This window comes from Schistocerca piceifrons, chromosome X, assembly GCF_021461385.2.
Source record: "Schistocerca piceifrons isolate TAMUIC-IGC-003096 chromosome X, iqSchPice1.1, whole genome shotgun sequence".
In the NCBI taxonomy this organism is placed as follows: domain Eukaryota; kingdom Metazoa; phylum Arthropoda; class Insecta; order Orthoptera; family Acrididae; genus Schistocerca; species Schistocerca piceifrons.
In genome coordinates this window covers 355,366,873-355,380,877 of record NC_060149.1, presented here as the reverse complement: position 1 = coordinate 355,380,877, position 14,005 = coordinate 355,366,873, and the positions used below count along the sequence as shown (strand labels likewise).

Genomic DNA, 14,005 nt, shown 5'->3' with positions numbered 1-14,005 from the left:
ACCCTAAATTCAAAAATAACCAGTCAAAATGGCCTCAAAAATGTAGTATCCAAATTTACAAAAATCTACTTTTTAGGCCCAAAAATAACAAGCAAGGATTGAGTTATGAGAGTATGTTTTTTTTCCTATAGTTAGATATCATACACTACTAGCTTCATATAGAGCAAGAACCCTTACAAATGTTTCCTTAATTTTTTATGAATTTTTGAAATTTGAAAATTTTCATTTTTGTAAAGTTTGGACTGAATATAAAAATATGATTTTTGCACAATTTGTACACCTATATGATAGCAATGTACTGTAAAAAGTTCAACATTGATATCTGACTGTGAACAAAGATATGAATTTTTGAAAATGAGGAGAGAATTTACATTACTCTACAACTGATCTTAGGCTGTTGCCTATTCATGTGTGATATTTATGGGATGTAATTAATTATTATTAAAGTAAGGTACTGAGTTATACACAAAAAGTGGAAACATTAGTGAAATTAACATTTATATTATCTTGACATACTTAAAATAAATATTTTCAATTAACATCCTTAGAGATGCGACTGTTCCTAAACCTGGTGGTGAATGTTAAGAACACTTATTTATTCAGACAGCTTCTGTGATATAGAATAAGACCTCCCAGTTGCTGTGGTAAGTTCAAGCACTGAAAGTTTCCTTAAAACATTTTTCATTGGTATTCAAACTTTGTCACTAGTAGATTTCTTGAATGATTTTCTTGGACCAGCAGGTTGGTAAAAATGCACAAAAACGTCATTGTGTTCCATACTTGTTCTTTCAACCTCTGCAAGCAATCACTGTCCATCATAGACACATGCTGCTATGTCATTCAACGTTAAAGACAGAGATGTAATTTTACCTCATAAATTTTGGTTTCTGAAGTTCAAACTAAGTTTGCTGCAATGCCAAGGAATTTGTGGAAATGCCTTGTTCGTTTTATTGCTATACAGTTCTCAAATCTGGTTTGAAGTGTTTTCATATGCAGAACCACTTCTTCTTTCTTGATCAGAAAATAGGTAATGCCTTTAATATTATCCTTGAAAAAGACCTACATGTCCTGTGCTGTGAGAATTTGGTCTGTGGTTGTTCTTTGTTGGCTGGCTTTACTTACTTCACATTTTGTTGTACCTCCTACTCCATCACATTCAAGATACAAAAAAGTGCCATTCAACCTCCAACCCAAAGTCTACTTTGTGGTTGCACAGATTTGAGAAGTTCTTTTTGTCCTTATACTAACTACCGCTTCCATCTGAAAAGTAGATCAGCTTCTCAACGTTGGGAAAATTTTCTTTTGTGTAATTTATTACATACCTTTGAAACACATGTATGGCCAAAGTGATGTGCTCCAAGTAGTCGCTTAGAATGCAAATTGAAGAACTGCAAACTCATCTTTCTCATGTTTAAAGTAGAGAATAAATGGATGCACTGTTGCCTGGTCATTGACCCAGTGGTACCCTTGTGTTGCATCCTGAATCACAAATGTAAAATTTTCTGCAAAATCAGCTAGCACTATACATTCAGTTTCATGAAGTTGTGCTTTTTTTGTCCTTCAAAAACTTACTTTGGATTTTAGAAACATAGTGGTGACTTGAGTTTTTGTAAGTTATCAGTTAAAGATTCCAAGTACTCTTCCTGAGATTTAACTGCTGTTATCATTTCTGCCCTTTCAGTTGTGACCCACTACTTGAAGTTAATACTGTCTGGCATTTCCTTATAATGTTAGTGAAACAATTCAATAATGGTTTCCTTACCAGGGCATTTATTACACAAACTCACCATGCAGTCATAACTTCTAGTGTCACAGACCATTAAATCTAGTAACTCTTTGTAGTTAATATCACTGAATTCTGCACCCACAATCGTCAGTTTGACATTATGATGATATTAACAAACACATACAGAGTTTGTCCCCGAGGATCCAGCCAAAATAAAACCATTTAGGGCGGAGGTCACAAAATTGTGACCTTCCAATTTTGCATTCAGAATGACAATTGTGAAAGCTACATAAAGTTCATTTAAATTTGACAGCACTAGTCATTTCTGCTTTGTTACTTTAACTCCATTTATAACAACTCATTAGCTATCTTTGCAACCTGGGCACATTCTAATGTTTTCATCATCTTGAAAACACTGCTTTTATCTTTGTAATTGTTTCTTCACTTATACCTACTTCTTTCTTCTTTCCTAAAACTGGAAGAATGCCTTGCTCTTTCACTAAGTTTCGGGTTAGTTTAACCAAATGATGAGAAATGTTGAATTCATGAACTATTTTTCCTCTTGATCATGAGTAAGGGAGCAAACTCAAAATTTTAAATTTTTCCTCTTTAGATGTCACAGAACATTTAATTTTTAATTTCTCTATTAAGCTCAAATATTCAGTGTCAGTTGATGCTGGTGGTAGATTTTCTTCTTCTTTAGAAATAATGTTGGTATCTGTATTATTAAAGCATGAGTCAAAGTCTTTTCTAATTTTGTCTGAAATTTGTTGCACCTTATTTTTAATAGCTGCTTTTCTTTTTCTGGTACTTAATTTTATTATTTTCAAAGCTGGAGATAGGTCTACCTTAGAACAAGCAAAACCCAATATGCTAACAGCTTCCTCATTAGGAATATAAACGTCATTAACAAGGTTAGATGATTCTGGTTCTGGATTCACAACAAATATTTTTGAGTAACAATTTAGGCACAGGGAATTCCCAGGAATCACATTATGTATCACTGGGGAAGCTGTTTCACTCCCACATAACAAGGACAAATGTTCCAGTTTTATTTCCCTCAAACCTTTAGTAATAGGCTTTTTATGAACTTCAAGTGGACCACAGCACTTTCTTCCAAAAATGTGGTTGTACCTCAGAATATATTTCTTCTCATGATACTCGCACACTGATGTTACAGAAGAACTTACTCGAAATTTAAACAAAGTTTGTCTAACTTCATCAAAGTCATTGATATTTTTCAAAGTTTTTGAAACTGAACCATAAACTGTTTTGTGACACACTTCACTTGCTATCTGTCCAACAGAGCACTGTTCATCCATGTTATTGCATTCCAGTTAATCTCTCAAAATTAATTACTAATTACACACAGAACAAAGCACATAACACCTTCTACACTCTCGATGAAGTATGTACATCCACTCTAACAGAGGTTTCAGAACAGACTAATTACAACAATGCCACACCCTGCAATAATGCACTTCTTTATTGACAATAAACTTAAACGCAGATGGGTATTTTTATTACCATAGAACCAAAGCAAAAGCTACTATTTTTTAATATTGCATTATTAAAAATAAATAAATTAAATGAATATTGGGTGATAGTGGTAACTAAATATATGTCACAACTAAATTTTATGACATTGAAACAATAAACCATTTAAATAGGCAACAGCCATAAGATCAGTTGTAGAGTAATGTGAATTATTTCGTCAATTTCAAAACTTCAAATCTTTGTTCACCGTCAGATATCAGTGTTGAAATTTTTGCAGTACGTTGCTATCATATAGGTGTACAAACTGTGCAAAAATCATATCTTTATATCTAGTCTCACCTGAGATAACTAACCCCTAACTTGAAAAAATGAGAATTTTCAAGTTTCAAAAATTCATAAAAAATTAAGGAAACATTTGTAAGGGTTATTGCTCTATATGAGGCTAGTAGTGTATGATATCTAACTATAGGAAAAAAATACTCTCATAACTCACTCCTTGTTTGTTATTTTTGGGCCTAAAAAGTGAATTTTTGAAAATTTGGATAGCAAACTTGGTCATTTTGACTGGTTATTTTTGAATTTAGGGTATTTTGTGTAATAGACAATGTTGTAGAGGACACTTTTCTAAAAACAATCATGTCAATTGCAGTGTTGTAACTAACCCATTGCAGAGATACTCAAATTTTCGCTAATGTCTCCAGACTGAAAAATCGTTACGCGCCTACAAATAAAAATTGCCGCCATAGGACAATCACATATAAAAAAATTAAAATATTTAAAAATGGTCACTTCATATCGATTGACCCTGATGTAATATGTGTGGGAAATAAAATTCTCCCCCCCCCCCCCCATACGTGTGTGGGAAATACAATTCCCCCCCCCCCCCCATATTAAATTGAACCCTGTTCCCATAACTTAGTCTGCATGCCTGGCTCCTGTTGGAGCTTCGAAGGTGATTATTTTGTTTAATTCTTAATTCTGGTTTCCACACCTATAAAGTATCTGTTTACTGTGTTAATCGATACAGATCAGCCAATAGCAGCCACTGTATTAGCCAGAAGCTGGGATATGAGTATTATGACTTGCCAGTGGCCCTAATAAACTGCAATAATGGCTAAAACTACATATTTACATCATCCACTGTAACACCATGAAACATTTTGTTTTAAATGGAACTTCTTCCGGATTCTACAGACCATCAAAGGACAAGTATTGATGCACCTAGCATTGTTGTTATGATTTTACTTTGCTTATTATTGTGTATCTGCAGACATTTGTAATTCTACTGCAGTTGATTGAACAGATATTGTCAATCAGCAATGTAGACTATTTTCACTGCTAGTGCACTCACTACACGAGAGTTCAAATACAACTTCTTTTTTACTTAGTCAAGGCTCTACTATACTAGAGTTTTGACAAATACATTTTTAAACTTTGCGGTCAGATGATCTTTCTATTGTTGCAGTCATCAGTTACCGAAGGGAGGGAAGTCATGTGTGCCACCTGTGTGAACTTCATTTGATTATGTTTTAGCTGTTTGTGTTTCATATTTTCTGACAAGGGAACCTCCCCATCGCACCCCCCTCAGATTTAGTTATAATTTGGCACAGTGGATAGGCCTTGAAAAACTGAACACTGATCAATCGAGAAAACAGGAAGTAGTTGTGTGGAACTATGAAAAAATAAACAAAATATACAAACAGAGTAGTCCATGGGCGACATAGGCCACATCAATGATGATGTGAGCACAGGAGCGCCGTGGTCCGGTGGTTAGCGTGAGCGGCTGCGGAGCGAAAGGTCCTTGGTTCAAGTCTTCCCTCGAGCGAAAATTTTACGTACTTTATTTTTGCAAAGTTATGATCTGTCCGTTCGTTCGTTGACGTCTCTGTTCACTGTAATAAGTTTAGTGTCTGTGTTTTGCGACCACACCGCAAAACTGTGCGATTAGTAGATGCAAGGACGTGCCTCTCCAATGGGAAACGGAAACATTTGATCCAGGAAAACACGTCTGATATATTCTATACGACACTGGTGACGGCATGTGCGTCACATGACAGGAATATGTTATCGACCCACCTAACTTGCACACTTGGCGAATGGGTAAAAAGATTCTTCTACCTTGCCCGATTTAGGTTTTCTTGTGGATGTGATAATCACTCCCAAAAAAAGTGATGAAAACATAAGAGTGTGTCACATAAACTGCAACAAATGAATGCAACAGTTTCACAGTCGCTCAGTTTTCTCTGTGCTCTGTCAAAACATATGTTTTTAACATTTTCAAATTTTTCCGTGTGTAGACCGTCAAATCCTGCATATGTCCAAGCAAATCTGAACATGTCCTGGAATTTTGGAGAGTGAAGTTGATTATGTGTGAGTGCCTGAACTCTGATAATTGTCTGAAAATAAAAATTTAAAATTTTCACTGGAGGGAAGACTTGAACGAAGGACCTCTCATTCCGCAGCCGCTCACGCTAACCATGGGACCACAGCACTCCTGACCTCACATTATCCTTGATGTTGCCTATCTTGCGCATGGACTACCCAGTTTGTATATTTTGCTTATTTTTTCCATAGTTCCACACAACTTCTTCCTGTTTTCTCGATTGATCTGTGTTCAGTTTTCCAAGGCCTATCCACTGTGCCAACTTATAACTAAATCTGAGGGGGGTGCGATGGGGAGGTTCCCTTGTGAGGCGGAAAGTGGAGCCCAGCCCAATACTTATGTAAACGACCATGGAAAGCTGCCTAAAAACCACACTTAGGCTGGCCAGTGCCCCAGCCATGGTCGCTAATCTGCACTGTGGATTCAGTATGGGTCTGGCTCACCTTCCTGTCCTGGAAGCTAGCCCGCTGTCCATTATGCTGTATGAGGTGGTCACACAAGTGCTCAAATACTGTTGCAGAGTAATTCAGTGTGGAAGACCTAAAAAGGGCCTCCAAATGTAAAGTGATACAATTCTGTCATGGACCTTCAGAAAGAATTTGTCATTCTGTATTGTTTGTTAGTGCTTTTGTATTTTTTACTTTTCCAGATCTCTTCAACATTCCTTGTTTTGTTTCTTCATTTGTGACCTGTATTGTTTTACATTTAAATATTACCTTAAAAAGTATTTTAGCTTTCACCCAATGACAGCTAGTGTAAAACCTTCAGTAGCCTCATAATTTTCCTGAGAAATTTGAATAGAGTGCCATTACTCCAATAACTCTTATGCACATTTTGTAATTTTCTTCTTCAAAACTATTTTCAAACAACAGAGAAGTTTTTTATGTATAATGAAGTAGAATATGTACTTAACAGCCAAAATTCAAAAGATGACCAATATGAATTGGTGAGATAAGATACTATGTCAAATTAGTAGAGATGGGACATACTATGTGAAAGGTTTCATAATTCCATGTGCAGACTGTTTTAGAAATACATTTCTCTGTTACTTACAAAATAATAAGTGGACAAGATGAATGTAAGAAATGTTACTCTTTCTGCAGAGTTATGAAAACACACTACCTGATGAAAAATATCCGGACACCCCTATGTATTGACTAGATGTCATGAGAGATGAACCCACCAGTATAAAAGGCAGACGGGAGTATCGTGTCAGTAGACCCACAGCAGCAGCAGCAGAGTGGGTCAGCCAGGAGAGCTCAGAGACTTCGAACATGGATTAGTCATTGTATTTTACCTATGTACTAAATCCAATAGGCAAATTTCAACCCTTCAAAAGCAGCCAAACTCAACTGTTTGTGATCTGATTGTGAGCTAGAAACATGAAGGACGAACCATAGCTAAAACAAACCCAGACAAACCACATGTATTGCCGGACAGGTATTGTCGAGTATTGCAGAGGCTGGTTTTAAAAAATTGCATATAATCAACAAAAGGAATATTTGTCAGTTCCAAAGTGATACCAGTAGCCCAGCTAGCACAGTGACTCTGCATAGATGGTTAAAAATAGTCTAGCAGGCCCTTGTGAACCACACATTCCTGTAGCCAACACTAAGCACGTTTGAGGTAGTGTAAATAGTGATGCAAGTAGACAGTACATGACTGCAAATGAGTGATGTGGAGTGATGAATTATGCTATACACTGTGGCAATCTGATGGAAGGCTTTGAGTTTGGAAAATGCCTTAACAATGTTACATGACATCATGTGTAAACAGTGAAGAACAGAAGAGGTAGTGGTTTGGTATGGCGCTGCTGTGGTGGTTATGGTGTGGTTTCCTCATTGCACTTATGAAAGTGCTAAATGTGGAAGGGTGTGAATGCGATTTACTGCATTGTGTACTGTGTACAGTAGAGAAACAATATGAAGATGGTGATTGTATTTTTATGACACCCTTTCGTGAAGCAGCATTTGTGAAGCAATGGTTTGTGGGCAGTAACATTCCTGAACTCTGTTGGAACACCTTTGGGATGAATTGGAATGTTGACTTAGTTAGAGACCGCAGCATCCAGCCTCACTACCTACTCTGGTTTTGGCTCTTGAGGAACAGTGGGCTGCCATTCCTCCCCAACAGACTTAAAGCCAATATAACAGTGAAGGGTGGATGTATCCCATATTAAAAAAATATCTGAATGGTGTGAAAAGTGGTAGTTGACCCTAAATAACGAAAAGTGTGAGGTCATCCACATGAGTGCTAAAAGGAACTCGTTAAACTTCAGTTACACGATAAATCAGTCTAATTTAAAAGCCGTAAATTCAACTAAATACCTAGGTATTACAATTACGAACAACTTAAATTGGAAAGAACACACAGAAAATGTTGTGCGGGAGGCTAACCAAAGACTGCGTTTTATTGGCAGGACGCTTAGAAAATGTAACAGACCTACTAAGGAGACTGCCTACACTATGCTTGTCCGTCGTCTTTTAGAATACTGCTGCGCGGCATGGGATGCTTACCAGATAGGACTGATGGAGTACATCGAAAAAGTTCAAAGAAAGGCAGCACGTTTTGTATTATCGCAAAATATGGGAGACATTGTCACAGAAATGATACAGGATTTGGGCTGAACATCATTAAAAGAAAGGCGTTTTGTGTTGCAACGGAATCTCCTCACGAAATTCCAATCACCAACTTTCTCCTCCGAACGCGAAAATATTTTTTTTTTGCACCGACCTACATAAGGAGGAACGACCACCAAGATAAAATAAGGGAAATCAGAGCTTGTACGAAAATATATAGGTGTTCATTCTTTCCACGCGCTATACGAGATTGGAATAATAGAGAATTGTGAAGGTGGTTCGTTTGAACCCTCTGCCAGGCACTTAAATGTGATTTGCAGAGTATCGATGTAGATGTATATGTAATGTCTACTAATAAGTGTACAAGTAGTTTGAGAATGTAAGATGCTAGCAGACAAAGAGCAGCAAGAAGTGAGAATATCAAAATGTTTGTTTAACTGCAGCACAATACAGTCTTCATTTCAGCTTATGAGAAGTTGCTGCTGCCACTGGTATCATCCCAACATCTGTGTGGCAATTATTATATGGTTCCAAGTTACATCCCTACCACCTGTCACTGAGACAGGAGGTGAATGAAAATCAGTTCAATCAGTTTCTCTCTGTGAATAAGCCATGAATATGAAACTTCCGGGCAGATTAAAACTGTGTGCCAGACCAAGACTCAAACTGGGGACCTCGGCCTTTTATGGAGAAGTGCTCTCAGACCAGTACACAGTTTTAATCTGCCAGGAAGTTTGATAGCAGTGCACACTCTGCTGCAGAGTGAAAATTTCATTCTGGAACCATGAATAATTTCACTCTAGAAGCTTCACAAAGTATAGTGTCCTTTGATGAAACCCACGTTCGTGAATTATTGTGTGGTGAACCATCATCATATATGCTAATGTGAGGCACAGAAAATCGTAGGTGGGTTTGTCATGTTGATGGTAAGAGAAGGTGGTCTATTAATTTGTGGTATGGAATTCTTAGAGATGAAATCATCAGCTCGTTCAAGCGTACCCTGAGAGGTGAGCTATATGAAGCTTTTACCATCAACAATTTAGATGCTCATGTCGAAAATTTAGACATTGGAGGCAACATGTAGATTCAGCACAATGCTCACCTAGTTGATTCTACGGATGATGTTGCACAAAAACTGATCAAATATTTCCTGGAAGATGGTTAGGACATAAGTATTCCCTAGGAATAGACCACAAGATTTTTCTTTGTTGGGATATCTAAAAAATCATTTTTGTCACCGAACCCACAATCCCAGATGACTTAAAACAGCACACCCAGGAAACTTGTTGTTCTATGATGCTGGCAAATTCTGCACATCTTGTCCACAGGTATTTTAGAGAGCACATTGAGTTGTGCATTCAAGAAAATGGGCACCCATTTGAACACTTCACTTAAATGAACATTCCGCCACTTGAACACACCCAATTGTGTACAGCATGTTACATCCCCTCCTAAAACTTTGAATGTTTCCATCTCTGTAACTAAAACTGACAGAAATATGATTTAAACTGATTTATGCACAGTTGGTTTAAATACATCAGCTATGTTATAGAAGAAAATAATGTTGTATTTAAAAAATTATCACTCATTGTTATACCTCTCAGGAAATAACTAAATAAACTATGTTCACAACCCTGCAGAAAAAGTAACATTTCTTATGTTTACCTTTCTAAATAAATAATCCATTCAGTTATTTTGTAACTTAGAGAGACAAACATATTGAAACACCCTGTATATACAATTATGCAGAAACACCCTATTTGGAGAAAAGGAAAATGTAGATATAATTTGTATACACTCTTTTAAACTGCAGTAACTAATACTGTCCTCAGCTTGAAGACTGGTTGTAATGCCACAGTTTTGTTGGGCACAGGTCCATGGAAGGAATGGTGTGTACTTGTCTTTCTATGACCTTTGTATTGACATATCCAGTTAGTGATGCACACTGAATGTGAATACTAGTGACTTTTTCCACACATACAAATCATTGTCAGATACGAAAGTATTGTTAAGTGACAGATAAAAAATTCCTTTGACTGACCACGGGTATAGCACTGAATCTTTGAATTTGTAGTTTGACATCCACTTGACTATTGAGAAACAAGCCCAAATTTCAATGAGGGAAGACAATAATTTTGATCAAAATTGCGTAGCTACAAAAAAATGAAATTATGGTATGCCATTATTCGCTAGGAGAACCCATCTGGGATTGTTTGGCCACCTGATGCATCTCTTTCTATTTGACGTCACTTCAGCGACTTGTGTGTCAATGAATATGTAGGGAATGATTTGGACAACACACACTAAGAGTGTTCAAAATTTATGTTTGATGAAAAGTCTTGCATGTACTCCATAACACATTAAATTTTCATTTGATTAAAGAGAAACTGTTAAATAACTACAGTGAAACACTGTGATGCAGTCACATGGAATATTAAGTATCTACAGTTGTGGGTAGCCATTTGATTTTGTGAGAAGGGAAAAATCTTTATTTTCCAGTGTTGTTTGTGTATTGGACAGTTAAAATAATTTTTTGCATTTGTTATTTCATACATTTGCCTTTGTAATTTGTACAGAAAATATCTGATTATGTAAATAATTGTAAATTGTTAGTTTGCTTTGACTTTATGCACTTACAACTTTACTAAAAAGTTAAAACTCAAATTTCTGGGTGTAATATCCATGTTCACCATTGTCGAGAGCTAAAAATCTATCCACCTGACTTAACTACCTTATATTCGAAAGAACTTCTGCTGTTACTTGTAGGTGTTCTGCAATAGCCAGTCAAAATGTTTCCCAGAAATGGACTGTTATGTCTCTGCCCAACTGTGGTCACTTACATGAAGTTAAGGTTGGAGTCTAGCCACCACAAGCACTTCAGGTGTTGACGTTGACTTCTCTGCTGTTATTCTACTGCATAGGTCCTGCCATCATCAAACTTGGGATACAGCCATTTTGTGTGTGTGTGTGTGTGTGTGTGTGTGTGTGTGTGTGTGTGTGTGTGTGTGTGATATTTGTAAGACACATGTGTCTTTGCTTACTCAAATTCCTCAATCCAAAAAGCCGTTAAACATTGAAATAGAGGACAACGTAAATGCAGTAGCATAATTACAAGCCTCCCTGCTCCCACCTTGACGTAAAGATCAATTCCCTCAAGCCAGATGTGAACACAATTGATGATTACTGATTGGCCACTTTTCAAACATTTTGTGAAAGCCACACATGATATCAAAAGCCAGTGTGAATATTAGAGGGGACAGTTTGATTTTATATGACGGTGAGAAAAAATGGCTATTATCCTCATAAGCTCAATTTTTAACTTCAGTTTAATGTGATTTATGTCCCAAGAACTTTTTTATTGTTGCTTGCTACCTCTAAAAGCTCCACAGTCATACTCCAATATAAATTGTTTAGAACTTGCTAAACAGATAAATGCACATTCCTGGTGTTTTTTAGGGTGGACGGGATCAGATTGGGATGCTCTAGACCCTGCAATAGTAACATCATCACGGCCAGGCAGTTCAAATCATGGTCAATCATGGGTGCAGAATGTTCCTGTCTATACTTCTGCTCCTCCACCTCCGCCTCTGCCTCCAGCCCCTTCGGACTGGAGCTCCATGTCGCAGCCTGTACCTCCACCACCACCTGGGTTTGGGCACCGACATGTCACAAGAAATCACAGCAGCAAATCACCACTGCATGAGGTTTCAAAGAGTTGAAAGTAAGTATCTTTTATATCATTGACTGTTACACATTCAGTCAGTCATAGGTATTTCTTGTGTTTAATTTTTGTTTGACAGTGTCAGAGGACACATCCTGCCACCATTTGAACAAAAATCAACTTACACAAAACAACACAGTGTCATTCAGTATAGTTTCTTTGGAAAACACACATCACCCAACGTTCTGTTGATTGTCCACCTCAGTGTTAAGAAATTGTTTTTAATGTTATTCTTCCATTTAGTTGAAGTAAATTATTCTCATTTTTACCCATTTGCTGTTTTAGGTTGAAATTGGGCTGTGAGTACAACGAAGTGCATGCCATTTGAGGTGCTGCTTTGGTAGCTGCTTGCATATATCTAGGAACTGGATTATGATTTTTGTTTTACAGTATTTATGCTTGTGTGCTGCTCAGGATTACCAAGACTGTGTGTGAGATCAAAATGCACTAATATATCATTACATATTTTTTAAAAAAAGCAATAATGTTTCCAGAGTTTAAAAGAATTGTGTGTTGGCTTTCATGTACTCTCTAAGAAAAGACTGTTTTTGGGAGAAAGTTGAGAAATTGAAAAAGTAACATAATAGCTCCTGTGATTGATTTTGTTAACTTTTGTGACCTTTACAAAAGTAAAAAATGAATTTCTCTCTCTCTCTCTCTCTCTCTCTCTCTCTCTCTCTCTCTCTCTCTCTCTCTCTCTCTGTGTGTGTGTGTGTGTGTGTGAGAGAGAGAGAGAGAGAGAGAGAGAGAGAGAGAGAGAGAGACAAACAGGAGTTTTCTTGATACACCATCTTGTTTCTGTGGCATGGTACCACATTGTCCAATTGTTTCTTTTCTTTCTATATTTTTCTTACCAAGAATGTTAAAATTTCAAAATAGTTTACCAAAGAACAACTCTTGCTTTGCCAGATCACTTGGTGAAGTGCCCTATTAATCTATGTACATTTATTCTGTTCTGAATGAAATAAATGGGTAACTGCAACTGTTCCATTTGTTTTTTGGCATATTTTCTTCAGTTATAAATTTTCTTTTGCTCAGATATTTTGAAGAGGCATATACTTTTTTCTTAAGTTATTAAATTTGATTTTGCTCAGATATTTTGAAAGTGATATGTTAATTAGCAGTGCAAGTTATCTGACAGAAGTAGATATTAAGAAAGTGCACCAGTGTTAATCGTACATCAAGAATTGTACACGTCGCAAAGAAACAGTGTAAAAGGATATTTACTTTTATTTGATACAGTGCTGTAATGACTTGTTGGTGCTTCATTGTAATGCTTTGTAAGTAATGACAGAATGGATTTGTTTCTGATATCAAACTTGCGACACTCTATTTTTTTGGTACATACTGTAACAGAAATAAGAAAGACTGTGAATTTGTTGGTTAGCAGGAAATTCATGATCTTATTGGGCTCTGTTCCTTGTGAAAATAAGATTCTTGAAATGTTGACTTTCTTTTCAGTTCTTCTAAATATCTGTTTTTACTTTGTAGCGTATGCTAATTAAGGCCCTCAAAATTAAATTAAATATTTGTACACATTGAAGAACTTCACAGATTTGTAAAACTGTAAGTTTTACACCTCTCTCTGCAACTGCAGCAGTTTCAGATACCTGTTCTGTTATTCAATGTACAAAGCAACTGTTTGAGTTAATGTGCAACTTTAATAAATTAAGTAATTTCTATATGTTGATATAATTTTGTTATAAAATCCTTTTGCACTGTTTCTAGTGCATTTTGTTTATTTACAGCTTATGCGTTAAGGTTGTTAAACAGTATAGTCATAACTGTGAGAGAGTGATTACTGTCTTTTATAGTTAATTAAAGTGATTTGTGCAACGTGAGGTTTATTTTTATAATTGCCTAAACTGTGACATCTTCCTGTGACTTTCGTCCTTTCTGTTACCACATTCATTCAACTTTGTTTGCCATATTGTATTTTGTAATTTGGTAACTGGTGTTATATTGTGATGTTTATTGTGGTACAGATTGTACTTAGTAACCTAGCAGTTTGCTTTGCTATACCACAGTCAAATTGCTCTTCACACAAAACTAAATTACATATATGATAAAACCTGAATCTAATTATTGCAACTGTGCTG

General features: G+C 36.4%; 1 protein-coding gene across 1 annotated transcript in view; it reads left to right on the top strand.

The window, feature by feature from the left end:
• The window catches only part of LOC124722352 (probable WRKY transcription factor protein 1), a 189,420-nt gene extending 176,870 nt beyond the window's left edge, over positions 1-12,550 (top strand). The window contains exons 14-15 of the mRNA XM_047247525.1: positions 11,642-11,906; positions 12,192-12,550. Of these exons, the coding sequence (XP_047103481.1) occupies positions 11,642-11,904 (263 nt within the window). The 3' untranslated portion in view covers positions 11,905-11,906; positions 12,192-12,550. The remainder of the gene's footprint in view (positions 1-11,641; positions 11,907-12,191) is intronic.
• Positions 12,551-14,005: the final 1,455 nt, after the last annotated feature.